General features: G+C 40.3%; 1 protein-coding gene across 2 annotated transcripts in view; it reads right to left on the bottom strand.

Moving 5' to 3' along the window:
- Positions 1-13,547, bottom strand: part of ppme1 (protein phosphatase methylesterase 1) — a 45,223-nt gene extending 31,676 nt beyond the window's left edge. The window contains exons 1-3 of one of the 2 annotated variants that reach the window (XM_033023204.1): positions 13,227-13,547; positions 2,219-2,312; positions 1,706-1,798 (exon numbers count right to left, since the gene is read on the bottom strand). In XM_033023204.1, the coding sequence (XP_032879095.1) occupies positions 1,706-1,798; positions 2,219-2,312; positions 13,227-13,321 (282 nt within the window). In that variant the 5' untranslated portion in view covers positions 13,322-13,547. The remainder of the gene's footprint in view (positions 1-1,705; positions 1,799-2,218; positions 2,313-13,226) is intronic. The other variant, XM_033023203.1, reaches the window with a different exon arrangement.
- Between the last annotated feature and the right edge of the window lie 419 nt (positions 13,548-13,966).

Raw genomic sequence — 13,966 nt, 5'->3', positions numbered from 1 at the left:
TATATAAACTAATAAGTCACATCACAATAACTCTTTATCTACAAATAAACATCTTCCAGAAAGATTAAAAATTTAATCTTTTATTCCAAATTTTGAAATTTCAGTATCAATTTTTGGTGAAAAATTACTTCATGGCAAGAAGAAATGGCAATAAATTTTGTTGTTCGAATGTTGCCACCATTCTGGGATAAAAAGATTCACCTACTTAAACGTGTTTAATGTTCCATTATGTATAATGTTGCAATTACATTGTTATTGTAAATTCAGCACTAAACATCATGAGTTTTCACACTGATAAATAAGCAGTGCCACCTTCTTTCCCATCCCTTCCGCATGCAATGATCCATGCATTGCTACTGCTAACTATGAAGTATCACAACAGTTATTCAAAACTATGAAAATATCAAAAAGCCAAACCTGAGAGAATTTACTCTTTTCAGTTTAGGTTAGCACAGTCTGATTCATGATGGCTATCTCATTGGTGTTTTATAATCATTCAGCAATTCAGCATTGCTTCACTGCTTTCACATTCTGTGCCTCTATTGATAAAACCCCAAATTACGCATGCCTTATTAACAGGTTTCTCAACCAACTCTCCTGTCATTTTCTTCAATTCTTGCACTAAATATCCGGGATTCTGCACCCCTTTTAGTTTAATTTAGTTTAGAGAAAGCACAGAGTCCGTGCCGACCAGCAATCCCTGCTCATTAACACTGCCCAACACATATTAGGGAAAATTTACACTTATACCAAGCCAATTAACCTACAAACCTGTAGGTCTTTGGAGTATGGTATGAAACCGAAGATCTTCGGAGAAAACCTACGCGGTCATGGGGAGAACGTAAAAACTCCGCTCAGACAGCACCCATAGTTGGGATTGAACCCGGGTCTCCGGTGCTGCAAGGCAACAACTCTACCGCTGCACCACCGTGCCAAATTAAATTTCGGACAAATCCTTCCTCGTTTATTTCATCTCAATCAACATCAAAATTAACCACTTCACATTGCACTTCATCTGCAATACACTGCCCATTCCACCCGTTTGTTTTATCACCGTAACCTATTACTGTTCTTTTTGCAGTTCACACAGCTGTCAAATTTAGTGGCATCCAGTAATTTACAAAAGGCATAAAGGTTTCACATGTGGAAATCAAATTGTTAATCCAACACAAATTTTGGTCAAAAAGAGGCAGAATAAACAATATTTATCTTAGTCCCTACTATGATGCATCAAATTTAGGACCTCAATTTCAGTGGCACCTCATTAGTCAGAGAACCAAGAGAGAGTGTTTTATTGTCATATGTCCCAGACGGGACAATGAAATTCTTACTTGCTGCAGCACCCATTAGTAAAAAGCAAAGAAAATGCAAGATAAGTGCAGGGCCAGTTTTGTAAACAGCAAATTTCCTAAATGGTATTCATTCTCCAGTCCCACTAACAAAGAACAACAATCAGTTGGAGATGCAAAGAGGTATGTAGTGCTATTGAATTTTAGCCCAACCTTCTGGAGAAAGCAAAGATTTTATTCTTATTAAAACATGCAAGCACAAGCACAGAAATGTGAAACGTAACAGGAATTAAATCACAGAATATATTGAAATAATCTTAAAACAATCATAATTTTACTTGTCAGTATACAAAGATATTTGGCCAATTTCACTTTAAACAACAACCAATTTCCTTTTTAAATTTGCAATTACTTACAGAAAAAACTGCCCAGGAGAGGGCTGAATGGCCTCCTCCATGTAATAATAAAAGGACAGGTCCTTCAGATCCACTTTTGTAGATTCGAAAAGAGTACATGTAGTTAAGGTTTACATGCAAAATATAAAAAAGCATATAAGGGTTAAAGGATAATGTATAATATCCTCTAAATATGGCCAGGTTAAAATAGCCTCATTGTCTATCACAACAACATTTGTAACCTTGCTAGTGTTATACATTTTTTTACATTAGATTGAAGATGATCAAAGGATAGGAGAGGGGGTGAAACATATCCCCTCGTGGAACATATTTTCAAGTTGGTTTTAAAAATAATAAAAATTATGAACCAACCTCAAGACTTTTAATGCTGATGGAGACAACGTTATTTTATGTTGTGGGACACAAAATAAGTGTAGAAATGCAACCAATAAGCTAAACTAAATTCCTGATCAAGACCAGACTTATATACGAACGTACAGGCCTTGTAGTGCACTGGAATTTTATAAAGGATATATCTTTACTTATTCCCCTCGTAATTATGACATCTTCCATTGTTTCAAAATAATGATTCCAGGGCACTGGTGAGAAGTCCCGTTTTCTTCCAGGGCTATAACAAAAGGGACATTAAACATTAGTTAAAGATAGCCATCAATAATCTATGTACAATTTTAGAACATATTTCCTTTGGGGAAATCACAACATGTCAGTTCTGTATGTTTCTGATTCATTATTAGTAGGTATCCGGTGAGAAAGGTAAATTAGGAGGGCTAACCAGCTGTTCCAGTAGAAAATATCACTTTGTTGCACAGTGCTTAAAGCAGAAAACTGCAGAGACTGAAGAACCAAAACAAAAGCTAAATACTAGAAGCACCCAGCAGATCAAGCAGCAACATTGGAGAGAGAAACAGTTAGCAAATCAGGTTGCGGCTATCAGAATTTTCACAATGAAAGATCAAAAATAAACTAGGCATGGGAGGGAGAATTAACAATGGCAGATAAGGACAACTAAGCATCCAATTAATTTTCATTTTAATTCCCTATCCCACCCCCATTCTAACCGCTCTGTCGTCAGCAAGTGGACTGTGAAAAAGACCACACAGCAATCAAGGAATTAAAATGAAGGGGAAAAACATTGTTTTAATCACTTTTATGGCATATTCATGACTGCTCACATCAGGAGGTCACATCAGGAGATAATATAATTCCCTAACTGAAAGAGAACCAAACAATCATTACTGAGTACTGAGAGAGATTACTATATCAAAATTATTTTGCATGGCATTAAATTGTGAAAATGCATCTTGCAGGAGAGAAGGAGAGAGGAACAGAGTTAATATTTGCAGTGGATTGCCTTTCATCAGAGAAAGTTACGTAACTTTTTCATTTTTTCTATTCCAACTCACACTTTGTCTCCATGCTATCAATTACTTTTTTTCCTTTTTCTCTGCCCTCCTATTTGCTCTTCCATCCTCTATTTTCCAGTTCTGATGCAAAGTTGTTAATAATAAACTGTTTATTTCTCTCTCCCGAGATTACTCTGCTGAATAATTCCAGCATCTGGAGTATATTGCTTTTGAATTATTACTTGGCATGGTACTGGATGGGTCAGCAAACCATCCATTCACTTCTAAGACCAAGATTCCAACGCACGAGAACCTTCTAATTCTGCTGACTATAAATACCCCGTAAAATTTTGATTTGTTTGCACTCAACCAACTTCTTTCTGAGATGTCAACAGAATAAAATTTCCTTTAGATTAGTTGAGGAAAATTGGCCAAAGGGTTGATTGATAAGGGAAAATGGGTAAACAAATAAATGACAAATTAAAACAAATTAGTCATATGTGGGTTTAGTGTTGGGATTAGTGACCTTGATGACAATTTGGCCATGAATCAGACTGAAATAGGGATGATTCGGATTGGTCAGTATTTGCACGCGAACCCCGGCTCACCATAAATACTACTACATGCTATTTCATGGCAAACTAGTACTTGGTTCTATTTCAACCAGCAAGCAGTGTATAGAAGATGACACATGGCATCCATTAATGAAACACACTGAAATTCCATTGCCTTCTTAAAATAAAGCATTTATGAAAACAGATTCTAGTTGTTTAATCAAATATGTTACTGATATTAATCTAAGAACATAAAACATAGAAAGGTACAGCAAAGGAATAGCCCCTTTGGCCCATGATGTTTGTGCTGACTATGATGCCAATTTAAACTATACGTACATTTGCCTGCATGCCATCTAAATGGCTCATATCGTATCTGCTAACACCACTACGCCTAGCAATGCATCCAGGCACTTACCATTCTCTGTGTAAAACAACTTTCCCCACACATCTCTTACACATTCTTCTCTGACCATAACACTATGCCCTCTCGTATTTGAGATTTCCACCCTGGGAAAAAGACTCTGACCGTCTCTCCTGTCTATGGCTCTCATAATTTTATACACTTCTGTCAGGTTGCCCCCTCTCCCTTCAGCACCAGAAAAAAAGTCCAAATTTATCCCACTGTTCCTTCAGGCAAATACTTTCAAATTCAAGCAGCATCTCCAGTGAAGCTCTGCACCCTTTCCAAAATCTCCACACTCTTCATGTAATGCAACCAGAACTGCACACAATACTTTAAATGTTGCCTATCCAAAGTTTTATGTTGTTTCAACATGACTTTCATCCTTTTATACACAACACCCTTATGGGCCTTATTGATGAAATCAAGCATGCCCTAAGTATTCTTAACCACCCTATCTACTTGTGTTGGCACTTTCAGGGAGCTCTAGATTTTTGCCCCCAATCCCTCTGAACACCAATGCACCAAGGCTCCAGCCATCTACTGTATATTTTCCTCTTGCATTTGACCTCAATGCTCACATTTCTCTATCCATATTTCCAACTGATCTATATCCTGCTGAATCTTTTGACAAACTTCCTCACTACCCACAAGTCAACCATTTTTTGTGTCATCTACACATTTATTAATCAAACCACCTGATTTTGTCCAAAAATATTTATATATATTCAAAACAGATCCTAACACTGATCCTTGCAGAACATCACGAGCCACAGACCTCCAGCCAAAATAACACCCTACCCTTTGTCTACTATGGCCAAGCCAATTTTTAAACCAATCTGCCAAGTTACCATGGATCTTATATGCCTTACCTTCTGGATCAGCTTACCAGGAGGGACCTTGGTACAGTTCATGTGCAAAACATTCACTGCCTAGCCTCATCAATCATCTTCTTCACCTTCCCCAAAAAAAACTCAAATCGAGTTTGTAAGACATGGCCTTACCCGCACCAACTGGCCTTTAAATTACTTCCAAATATCAGATGTGGGCTAACAGCTGCTTCCAATCTGCGCTTCCTAGCTCCTGCCTAACACCGTTGTAATTCGCCTTCCTCCAATTTAGCACTTTCCTGCAAAGTCCACTCTGATCCTTATCCATGACTATCTGAAAACTTAAGAAGTTATGATCTCTGTTCCGAAAATGATCTTCTACTGAAACTTATTTCCCATTACAATGTCTAGTATGGCCCCTTCACTGTTATTAATGTGCGATGTCAAGAAACCCTCTTGGATTCTATGGGTTATTGATTGGAGACGATCAGCCATGATCACAATGAATGGCGGTGCTGGCTCGAAGGGCCTCCTGCACCTATTTTCTATGTTTCTATGGATGCATTTAACGAATTCTGCACCATCCAAGCCTCTGGCACTAAGGGAGTCCCAATCAATATTGGGGAAATTAAAGTCACCCACTACAACTATCCTGTTGCTTTTATATCTTTCCATATGCTGCTGACATATCTGTTCCACTATCTCCTGCTAGCCTTTGGGAAGCCTATAATAACACCACATAATGAATGCAGCCTTTTCCATTCCTGAGCTCTACCTATATTTTCCACTTTTCTTAGCAAAATAAGGATCTCTAAGAAATACAAATCAAATAAATTAAATTTTCTCGAACAATAATTTCAAGAAATACATGTCCATTTAAGACCAGCTCAAATTCTTTGTTTTCCCAATCAGGTCCAACTCTTAAATTACTTCTTACGTTTATAAAGCTAAACAATAAACATTGTTTTCTGAAGAACATGACAAATCGCAACATAAAATCATATGGAAATACAAAATGAGTGGGCAGTTGCAATATTCTGAAACTCAGCACTTGGTCTTGTGATTAAAATTTACATTTAACGTTAAAAAAGCACAACAGCATGTATTTTGCAAGAAAATTCCTATGCAGTTAGGTTAAAAAACAATTTAAAATTCTTCATTAATTGAAATTGCAATAATCTGCTGTATAAAGCAAAATCTAAATTTAAGTTCACAATTAATAATATTCAGAAAATCTCTAATACTATTGGGATTACCTAAAATTGGAAAATTCAATGTTCATACCGTTGGGTTGTAAGCTACCCAAGTGGAATACAGGGTGCTGTTCCTCCAGTTTATGTGTGGCCGCCTCCTTGCAATGGAAGAGGCCCAGGACAGAAAGGTTGGCATGGGAAAGGGAAGGGGAGTTGAAATGATGAGCAACCACGAGATCCAACAGGCCTTGGCAGATGGAGAGCGTGTTTAGCTGATGTAAAGGAGGCCACATCAGGAGCACTGAATGCAGTAAAAGTTAGACAAGGTGCAGGTGAACTTCCATCTCACCTGGAAGGGTCACTGAGGTCCTTGGATAAAAGTAAGGGAGGAGGTATGGGGGCAGTTGTTACATTTCCCATGGCTGCAGCGGAAAGTATCTGGGAAGGTGTTGTTTTGGGCAGGAAGGACGAGTTAACTGGGAAGTTAAGGAAGGTGTGGTCTCTGCGAAATGAAGAAACGGGTGAGGATGGGAACATTTGACTCATTGTGGCATCATGTTGCTGGTGGCAGGAATGTCAGGGAAGAATGTTTAGAATTACAGCGTGGAAACAGGTCCTTCGGCCCACCAAGTCCATGCCAACCATCAGTCACCTGTACATTAGCTCCATTTATCCCACTTTCGCATCCTACACATTAGGACAATTTATAGAAGCCAATTAACCTACAAACCTGCACATCTTTGGAATGTGGGAGGAAACCAGAGCACCCGAAAACACAAACAAGCAGTCACAGGGAGAACATACAAACGCCTCACAGACAGCACCCATAGTCAGGATCTGGCACTGTGCGGCAACAGCTCTACCGCAGCGCTACTGTGCCGTCCAGCTTTACATTGTGTTGGATACGGAGGCTGGTAGGGTGAAAGGCAAGGACATGGGGAACTCTATACTAGTTCCATCCGGGGGAAGGGGGAACAAGAGCAGGAATGGGGGACACAGAGGAGACTCGTGTGAGGGATTCATCCACAACAACAGGGGCAAAATCATGCTCACAAAAGGAAGACGACATATGTCCTAGACAGGAAAGCTAATCTTGGGACCAGATGTGGCAGAAATTGAGAAATCGAGAGTAGGGAGATGGCGGACAGAGAAATTATCTCTGGATGGAGAAGTTGAGAGTAGGAAATGGTGGATGGATAAATTGAGAGTAGGGGATCGCAGACGGAGAAACTGCAAGTGAGGAATGTTGTTATGGAAATACACGTTACAACACAACTTCAATAATCTTCTATTGAGTATTCAGAAATCTAACTGGTTGGGCATCTAGTCCACCAGGTGATGTTTGCCATATTTCTTTCCGATTTGCTGGGGCCCAATTTCCCTGCTCTCTCTAAGCTGACCGAATTCCCTGGCAATTTTTGTATAAATACTGTGTAACATCAAAAAAAAGTGAAATTAAAATGTCTCCAGAAAATCTGCCACCAAAATCCTGAGTGTGCTAGATTATGAGAGGATGGTACTGTTCAAATGTACAGCTCAGAGAATGTAGCATGTTAACATTCAACCAAATCTAGAATGCAAAACTATAATTTGATAGACTACAAAACTACAATTTAAAGGAGTGGAGCAGAGTTCATCCAAACTTTATTCTTCACGGCATATGGCACATTTATTTTACAGCTGCGTAAATTTATGCTCTCAACTCCCTTGTTTCAGACAACCAATTAATTTTGATTTTAAATGCCTTTGAGAGCCTTTAAAGTTGCAGGCTGCATTTCTAATTTTCGTAAATTAAATTGTTATCACAAACAAAGAATTTTAATGAAAATTGTGAACTTTCATGTCATCCCAAAATTCTTTGCAAAGATAAGTTACTGTTTTAATATAGGAAAGTTGCCAGTTAATTTGCAAACAGCAAGGTGCCACAAACAACAACAAAAATGAAGTTATTTGTTTCAGCTGTAGATTTGAGGGATTTGTTATCTAGCACATTTGTATGTTTCCAGCATTTTCTGTTTTTATTCTTATCAAGCGGAACAGTTCCCCTTACTTACTCTGTCAAACCCCTTCATGACGTTGAATAACTATATTAAATTTTGTCTCTTCATGTAAATAAAATCTGTCATTCCTGAACTAAATTCCTGGTAATTCCAAATTAAAAAAGGATTAAAATAAATCTACCGTTTAAAAAAATGTAAATCTTAAAAGATTAGGCAACAAAATGGGAGGTTAACTTCAATTTGCACAATATATCTAAAGTGATATGTTTTAAGCTGACAGTTGGTTCTTTTAAATACAGTGTTATCATTAGTATTCCAGCAACGCATGTAAATAGCACACTGCATGAACTATGAAATACACAGCAGTACAATTATAGATTTTGCCATTCTACACCTGCCTAGAACATTATTTTAACACAAGGGTCAATAACTATTCGTGATAGATCCACCACTAGTATTCATGCCAGTAAAAGTAATTTAAAGTACTACATTCCAAGTATCATATAGGATGAGTATTGAACTCAGTTTATGTATGCCTTTTCTATTGTACATTGACTTTGAAAAAGCATTAAAAAACCTAGTGACCAGTCTGAAAAATAGGTGCTTCATCTTGTTAACAGACCTTCTATTTCATATAGTTTTGTCTAAAGTGGTCCCACCTTTATGTGCTGCTCTAATGAATAGTGCAATGTAGATTCATAACAACACGTTTTCATAAAATTGACTCAATAAGAAAATCATGTACAATTTCAGTTTTACTCAAGAGAAAACTAATCTCATTTAGTGCCATAGAGTCATACAACACAGAATCTGCCCCTTTGACTAAACTCATTCATGCTGACCAAGGTGCCCCCCATCTAAGCCAGTCACGTTTACCCATAAGATAGACACCAAAAGGTAGAGTAACTCAGCAGGACAGGCAACATCTCTGGAGACAAGGAATGGGTGACATTTCGAGTCAAGACCCGTCTTCAGACTGAAAGTCACCCATGTTTGGCCCAAATCCCTCTAAATCTTTCCTATCCATTTACCCATCCAAAAATCTTTTAAATGTGCAGGGCATTTTTACACATGTGGGTGCCTGGAACATGGTCCCAACAGTAGTGGTGGAGCCAGATATGATAGTGGCATTTAAGAGGCTTTTAAATAGGCACATGGATATGTAGAGAATGGAGTGATATGCATCATGTGCAGGCAGATAAGATTAGTTTATCTTGGCATAGATAAATAAGTGCAGGAGTACGTCATTCGGCCCTTCGCACCAGCACCGTCATTAAATATGATTATGGCTGATCATCCCGAATCAGTACCCCGTCCTGCTTTCTCCCCATATCCCTTGATTCCGTTAGCCCTAAGAGCTATATCCAACTCTCTCTTGAATAAATCCAGTGAATTGGTCTCCACTGCGGCAGAGAATTCCAGATTCACAACTCTCTGGGTGAAAATGTTTCTCCTCATCTCAGTCCTAAATGGCCTATACCTTATTCTTAAACTATAACCCCAGGTTCTGGGCTCCCCCAACATGGGGAACATTTTTCCTGCATCTAGCCTGTCTAATCCCTTCTTCTTCGAGTCCGTTGCAATCTCAGATGTCGTTCTGCCAGTATCTGGCGCAGGTCACAGCTGGTCGGGTCGGTTCAGCCAGGTCCTGGGGGCTGCACTGGGGGGCGTCGTCACACTCCAGTAGGTGGGACATTGTCTGTACTGCTCCACAGCTGCATGTGTCTTCTGCCTGGTAGTTCCATGCTTTCATAAGTGCTTTGCACCTCCCCTGCTCCACTCGTAATCTGTTGAGGGTCTTCCAGGTTGGCCATGGGAGGTCGTGCCCGCTGGCGAGGCATTCAGTCGGAGTGATTCCTCTCTCCATCCAGTCGTGGGCTCGTGTGTTGAGCTGGTTCCATTCATCTTTCCAGATGTTGGTCCTTGCTGTTTCTTTGGTTGTCTGGAGAGGTGGGACTGTCTGCAAGAAACTGGCTCTGGATTTCAGTCGGGGTGGAGGTGCTGTGTGTCCGTGCAGGGGGTGCCTGGTATCGATCTCCTGTGCTCTCCGCTCGTCTTGGGCGATGATGGATCGTCTGATATGGGGGGGGGGCAATACCAGCTAGGGCGTAGAGGCACGGGACTGCCGTTGTCTTTATGCATCCCGTGATAATGCGGCAGGTGTCGTTGAGGGCTGTGTCAACCAGTTTGGTGCGGTGGGAGCGGCTCCAGCTTGAGCACGCGTATTCAGCTGTGGAGAAGCACAGGGCTAGGGCAGTTGCACGGATGGTTGGTGGGTCAGCGCCCCACTTTGAGTTTACCAGTTTGCGCAGGATGTTGTTGCGAGTGTTGACCTTGGCTTTGGTGTTCTGAAGGTGGGGTTTGAAAGAGAGTGTCCTGTCGAGTGTGACTCCGAGGTACACGGGGTGGAAGTGGTTGGAGTTTGTGGCCATCCCATGAGACGCTCAGTTGTTTTCCTGCATCTCGATTTTTAAGATGGAAGCTGCATAGTTGGGTTTTTGATGGGTTGGGTTTCAGGTGGTTGTTATTGTAGTAGGTTATCATCTCTTGGAGGGCGCTTTCCAGGACAGACTCGATCTTCTGGAAGTTCTCCTGTTGGGTGGTGATGCAGAGGTCATCAGCATAGATGAAGCGGCGGCATTGTGGGGGAAGTGGTTGGTCGTTGGTGTAGATGTTGAAGAGGAGGGGGGCCAGTACGCTGCCTTGTGGTAGGCCATTCTTTTGGGCTTTCCATTTGCTCTTCTTGTCGTTTAGTTGAACGAAGAAGCGCCTGTTGTTGAGAAGGCTTTTGATGACTTGGCACAGGTCGAGGTCACCAGTCATGTCAAAAAGTTTCCTGATCATGGTGCGGTGCTGGACAGTGTCGTAGGCAGCGGTGAGGTCTATGAAAGCTGCTCCGGTGATGAGTTTGCACTCAAAACCGTCCTCAATGTGTTGGGTGAGGTTCAGTAGCTGCCCGGCACAGGAGCGGCCAGGGCGGAAGCCAGCTTGATCTTTAGTAAGCTTGGAGTCTATAAGTGGCATAAGGCGTTGGAGTAGTAGCCTCTCGTAGAGCTTGTAGGTGATGCAGAGGAGGGAAATGGGTCTGTAGCTCTTTGGGGATGATGGGTCCTTTCCAGGTTTGGGAATTGCGACAGTCCACTCCATACAGGTGGGGTTGTTTTCTGTGCCATGCATGAGTTCAGCATTGCTAGGAACCAGGTCTTTGCTTTAGGTCCAAGGTGCTGTATCATTTCCGTTAGTACATCATCGATTCCTGCTGCTTTCCCAGGTTTCAGCATGCTCATTGCAGCTTCGAGTTCTTCTAGGTCTAGGTCTAATCCCTTAATAATAGTATATGTTTCAATAAGATTCCCTCTCATCCTTCTAAATTCCAGTGAATATAAGCCCAGTCAATCCATTCTTTCATCATATGGGAGTCCCGCCATCCCGGGAATTAATCTTGTGAACCTACGCTGCACTCCCTCAATAGCAAGAATAGCATCATGGTCAGTGTGACCTCACCAACATCTTGTACAACTGCAACATAACGTCCTAACTATTCAGTACCCTGACTGATGAAAGTGAATATGCCAATAGTCCTCTTTCACATCCCATCTACCTATTGCACCACCTTCAGGGAATTATGTACTTGTTCACTGCAAAGATCCTGCCCTGATTTGACTTCCCAAAAAACAATACCTCACACTTATCTGAATTAAACTCTATTAGCCATTCCTCAACCCACTTATCCAGCTGATCCTGCTGTAATTCTTCATAACCATATTTACTATCTACAATATTAGCTATTTTAGTGATATCTGCAAACATGCAAGGTTAATAATTTCTCATCCAAATCGTTGATATAGATGACAAACAGGAATGGGGCCCAGCAGCAATCCCTGTGACATACCACTGGTCACAGGCATTCAGTCCGTCATCACCCTCTACTTCCTACCATGAAGCAATTATGTGTCCAGTTAGCTAGCTCTCCCTGGATTCCATGCAATTTAACCTTCCAGAGCAGCCTACCACGAAGAACACCATCAAAGGCTTGCACATCCAAATAGACTTTGTCTACAGCCCTGCCCTCATCAATCTTCTTAGTGATGCCTTAAAAAAAATTGATCAAATTCATGAGACACAATTTCCCACATACAAAACCATGCTGACTATCCCTAATCAACATACCCACATCATGTTGATGTTATCTGTCGGATTTCTCTCCACTAACTTTCCTACCAAAGATGTTAGGCTTATTGGTCTAGAGTCTCCATGTTTTTCTTTGCTGCCTTTCTTAAACAGCATTACTTCCCTTCAGTCTACTGGCGTTTCACCCGTGATTATGATGATTGATTTCTCTCAGCAGCACTCCTGCAATTTCTTTTTTAGTTTCACACAGAGTCCTTGGATATATCTGACGAGGCCTGGAGATTTATCTACCATTATACGTCTCATGCAATCCAGCACCTTCCCGACTGTAATACGGCAGGATAATCTTAAAAGGCTACACTTTATAGCAAAGATGCTATGTAAAATAATAGCTAATTCAAATATTGAATTCCAAAGAAAGTGCAATTATTGAACTTTAAATAATGATGTGTTTAGATTATGTCAGATGATCGACTGGGTGCACACCAAATATCAAATAATGAAAAAGCAATCAGATAGCCAACTAACAACATGTCTAAGTAAAACAATAAAATGTAATGGTCAGTGTACAAAGAATATAATACAGAAAATCAGGTGAACAATTATGTACACATAATCATAACAACTCATAACTAGCCAAGTCTTTCCTCCCCACAGTCTAATGTCAGATCGTATAATTTGTAGTAATCAAAACACTGAACACACATTTTCTACTTACACTTAACAATTAAAAACACGACACATTACTTTAAAAAGGAAGAAAACATTAGTAACCTTATATTTCATATTACAAATAGAAACTGTAATCAATAGATAAGACTGACTTAAACTTGCACTGTCTTTTACACCTGCATTTATGCAAGATAAATAAAATGAAGAAACCCCCTGAAGTTTAAATATGTTGCTGCTATTTGCTTGAGACTTTGGTTGTCAAAATGAACCAAACTGCAAAATTGATCAGTTATTACTGGTTCAACATCTCCTCCAGTGACTGGGGACGCGGTCCGTCAGAAAATAAATAAAATAAAATCAAGGTCTAGATTTGAAAAGATAGCTTGCACACTCACCCCATCCTCATTTTGGACCCCGTCTGAAGACCTGGCCGCATCGGTGGTCGCGAAGGCAATTTACTCAAGAACAACTCTTTCTCTAAAGAAGACATTTTTTCAGATGCATGGAGGAAAAGAAAATTAAGTTAATGGTGGACCCGTTTGATGTTACTGCTGTTAAGAAGCGGCCGCTCCTCTTCTGTGCGTTTATACTACATAAGGTGTTTCAAATGATGATTAGCAGGAAAATCATTAAAAATATATTTTTAAATCCCTTCTCCGGTCCAGAAGATGGCCTACACCGATAGGAAGACGGTTATTGCTCATGGGTCTTGGTGCCGGGACTTGTAGTTCGACCAGTCCATTTTGTGAGGCAATTGCAGTTTGGATCTTCAACATTAAACTACATTCTCTATGAAAGCGACCGTGAATGATGTAATGGTTGGGAAGAGGCAGCTGTCTACCAGGCTTTCTGGGAGTTGTAGTCAACATGTGGTTCCGGCGCGCCGTTGCTAACGTTACCAATTTGAATTTTTAGATAAAGGATCGTTGAGACTTTAGGCTGCTGGCAGCTTCCAGATATTGTCAGCAACTCCATCAAAACCTTCCTGCAATTGCACCTTTTATTTAACGGGCACATTTAATGTGTCTAATCTGAGCTAAATAACATAATTTATGGAGTGAGAAGAAGCCAATTTTTTAGGTCGAGGTTCTGCTTCCAAAAACAATATAACTCTTCTCCTACCAGCCTGCAATAT

Source organism: Amblyraja radiata, chromosome 6 (assembly GCF_010909765.2).
Source record: "Amblyraja radiata isolate CabotCenter1 chromosome 6, sAmbRad1.1.pri, whole genome shotgun sequence".
NCBI lineage: Eukaryota > Metazoa > Chordata > Chondrichthyes > Rajiformes > Rajidae > Amblyraja > Amblyraja radiata.
Note: the sequence above shows the minus strand (reverse complement) of the source record. Positions and strands in the feature narration are given on the sequence as shown.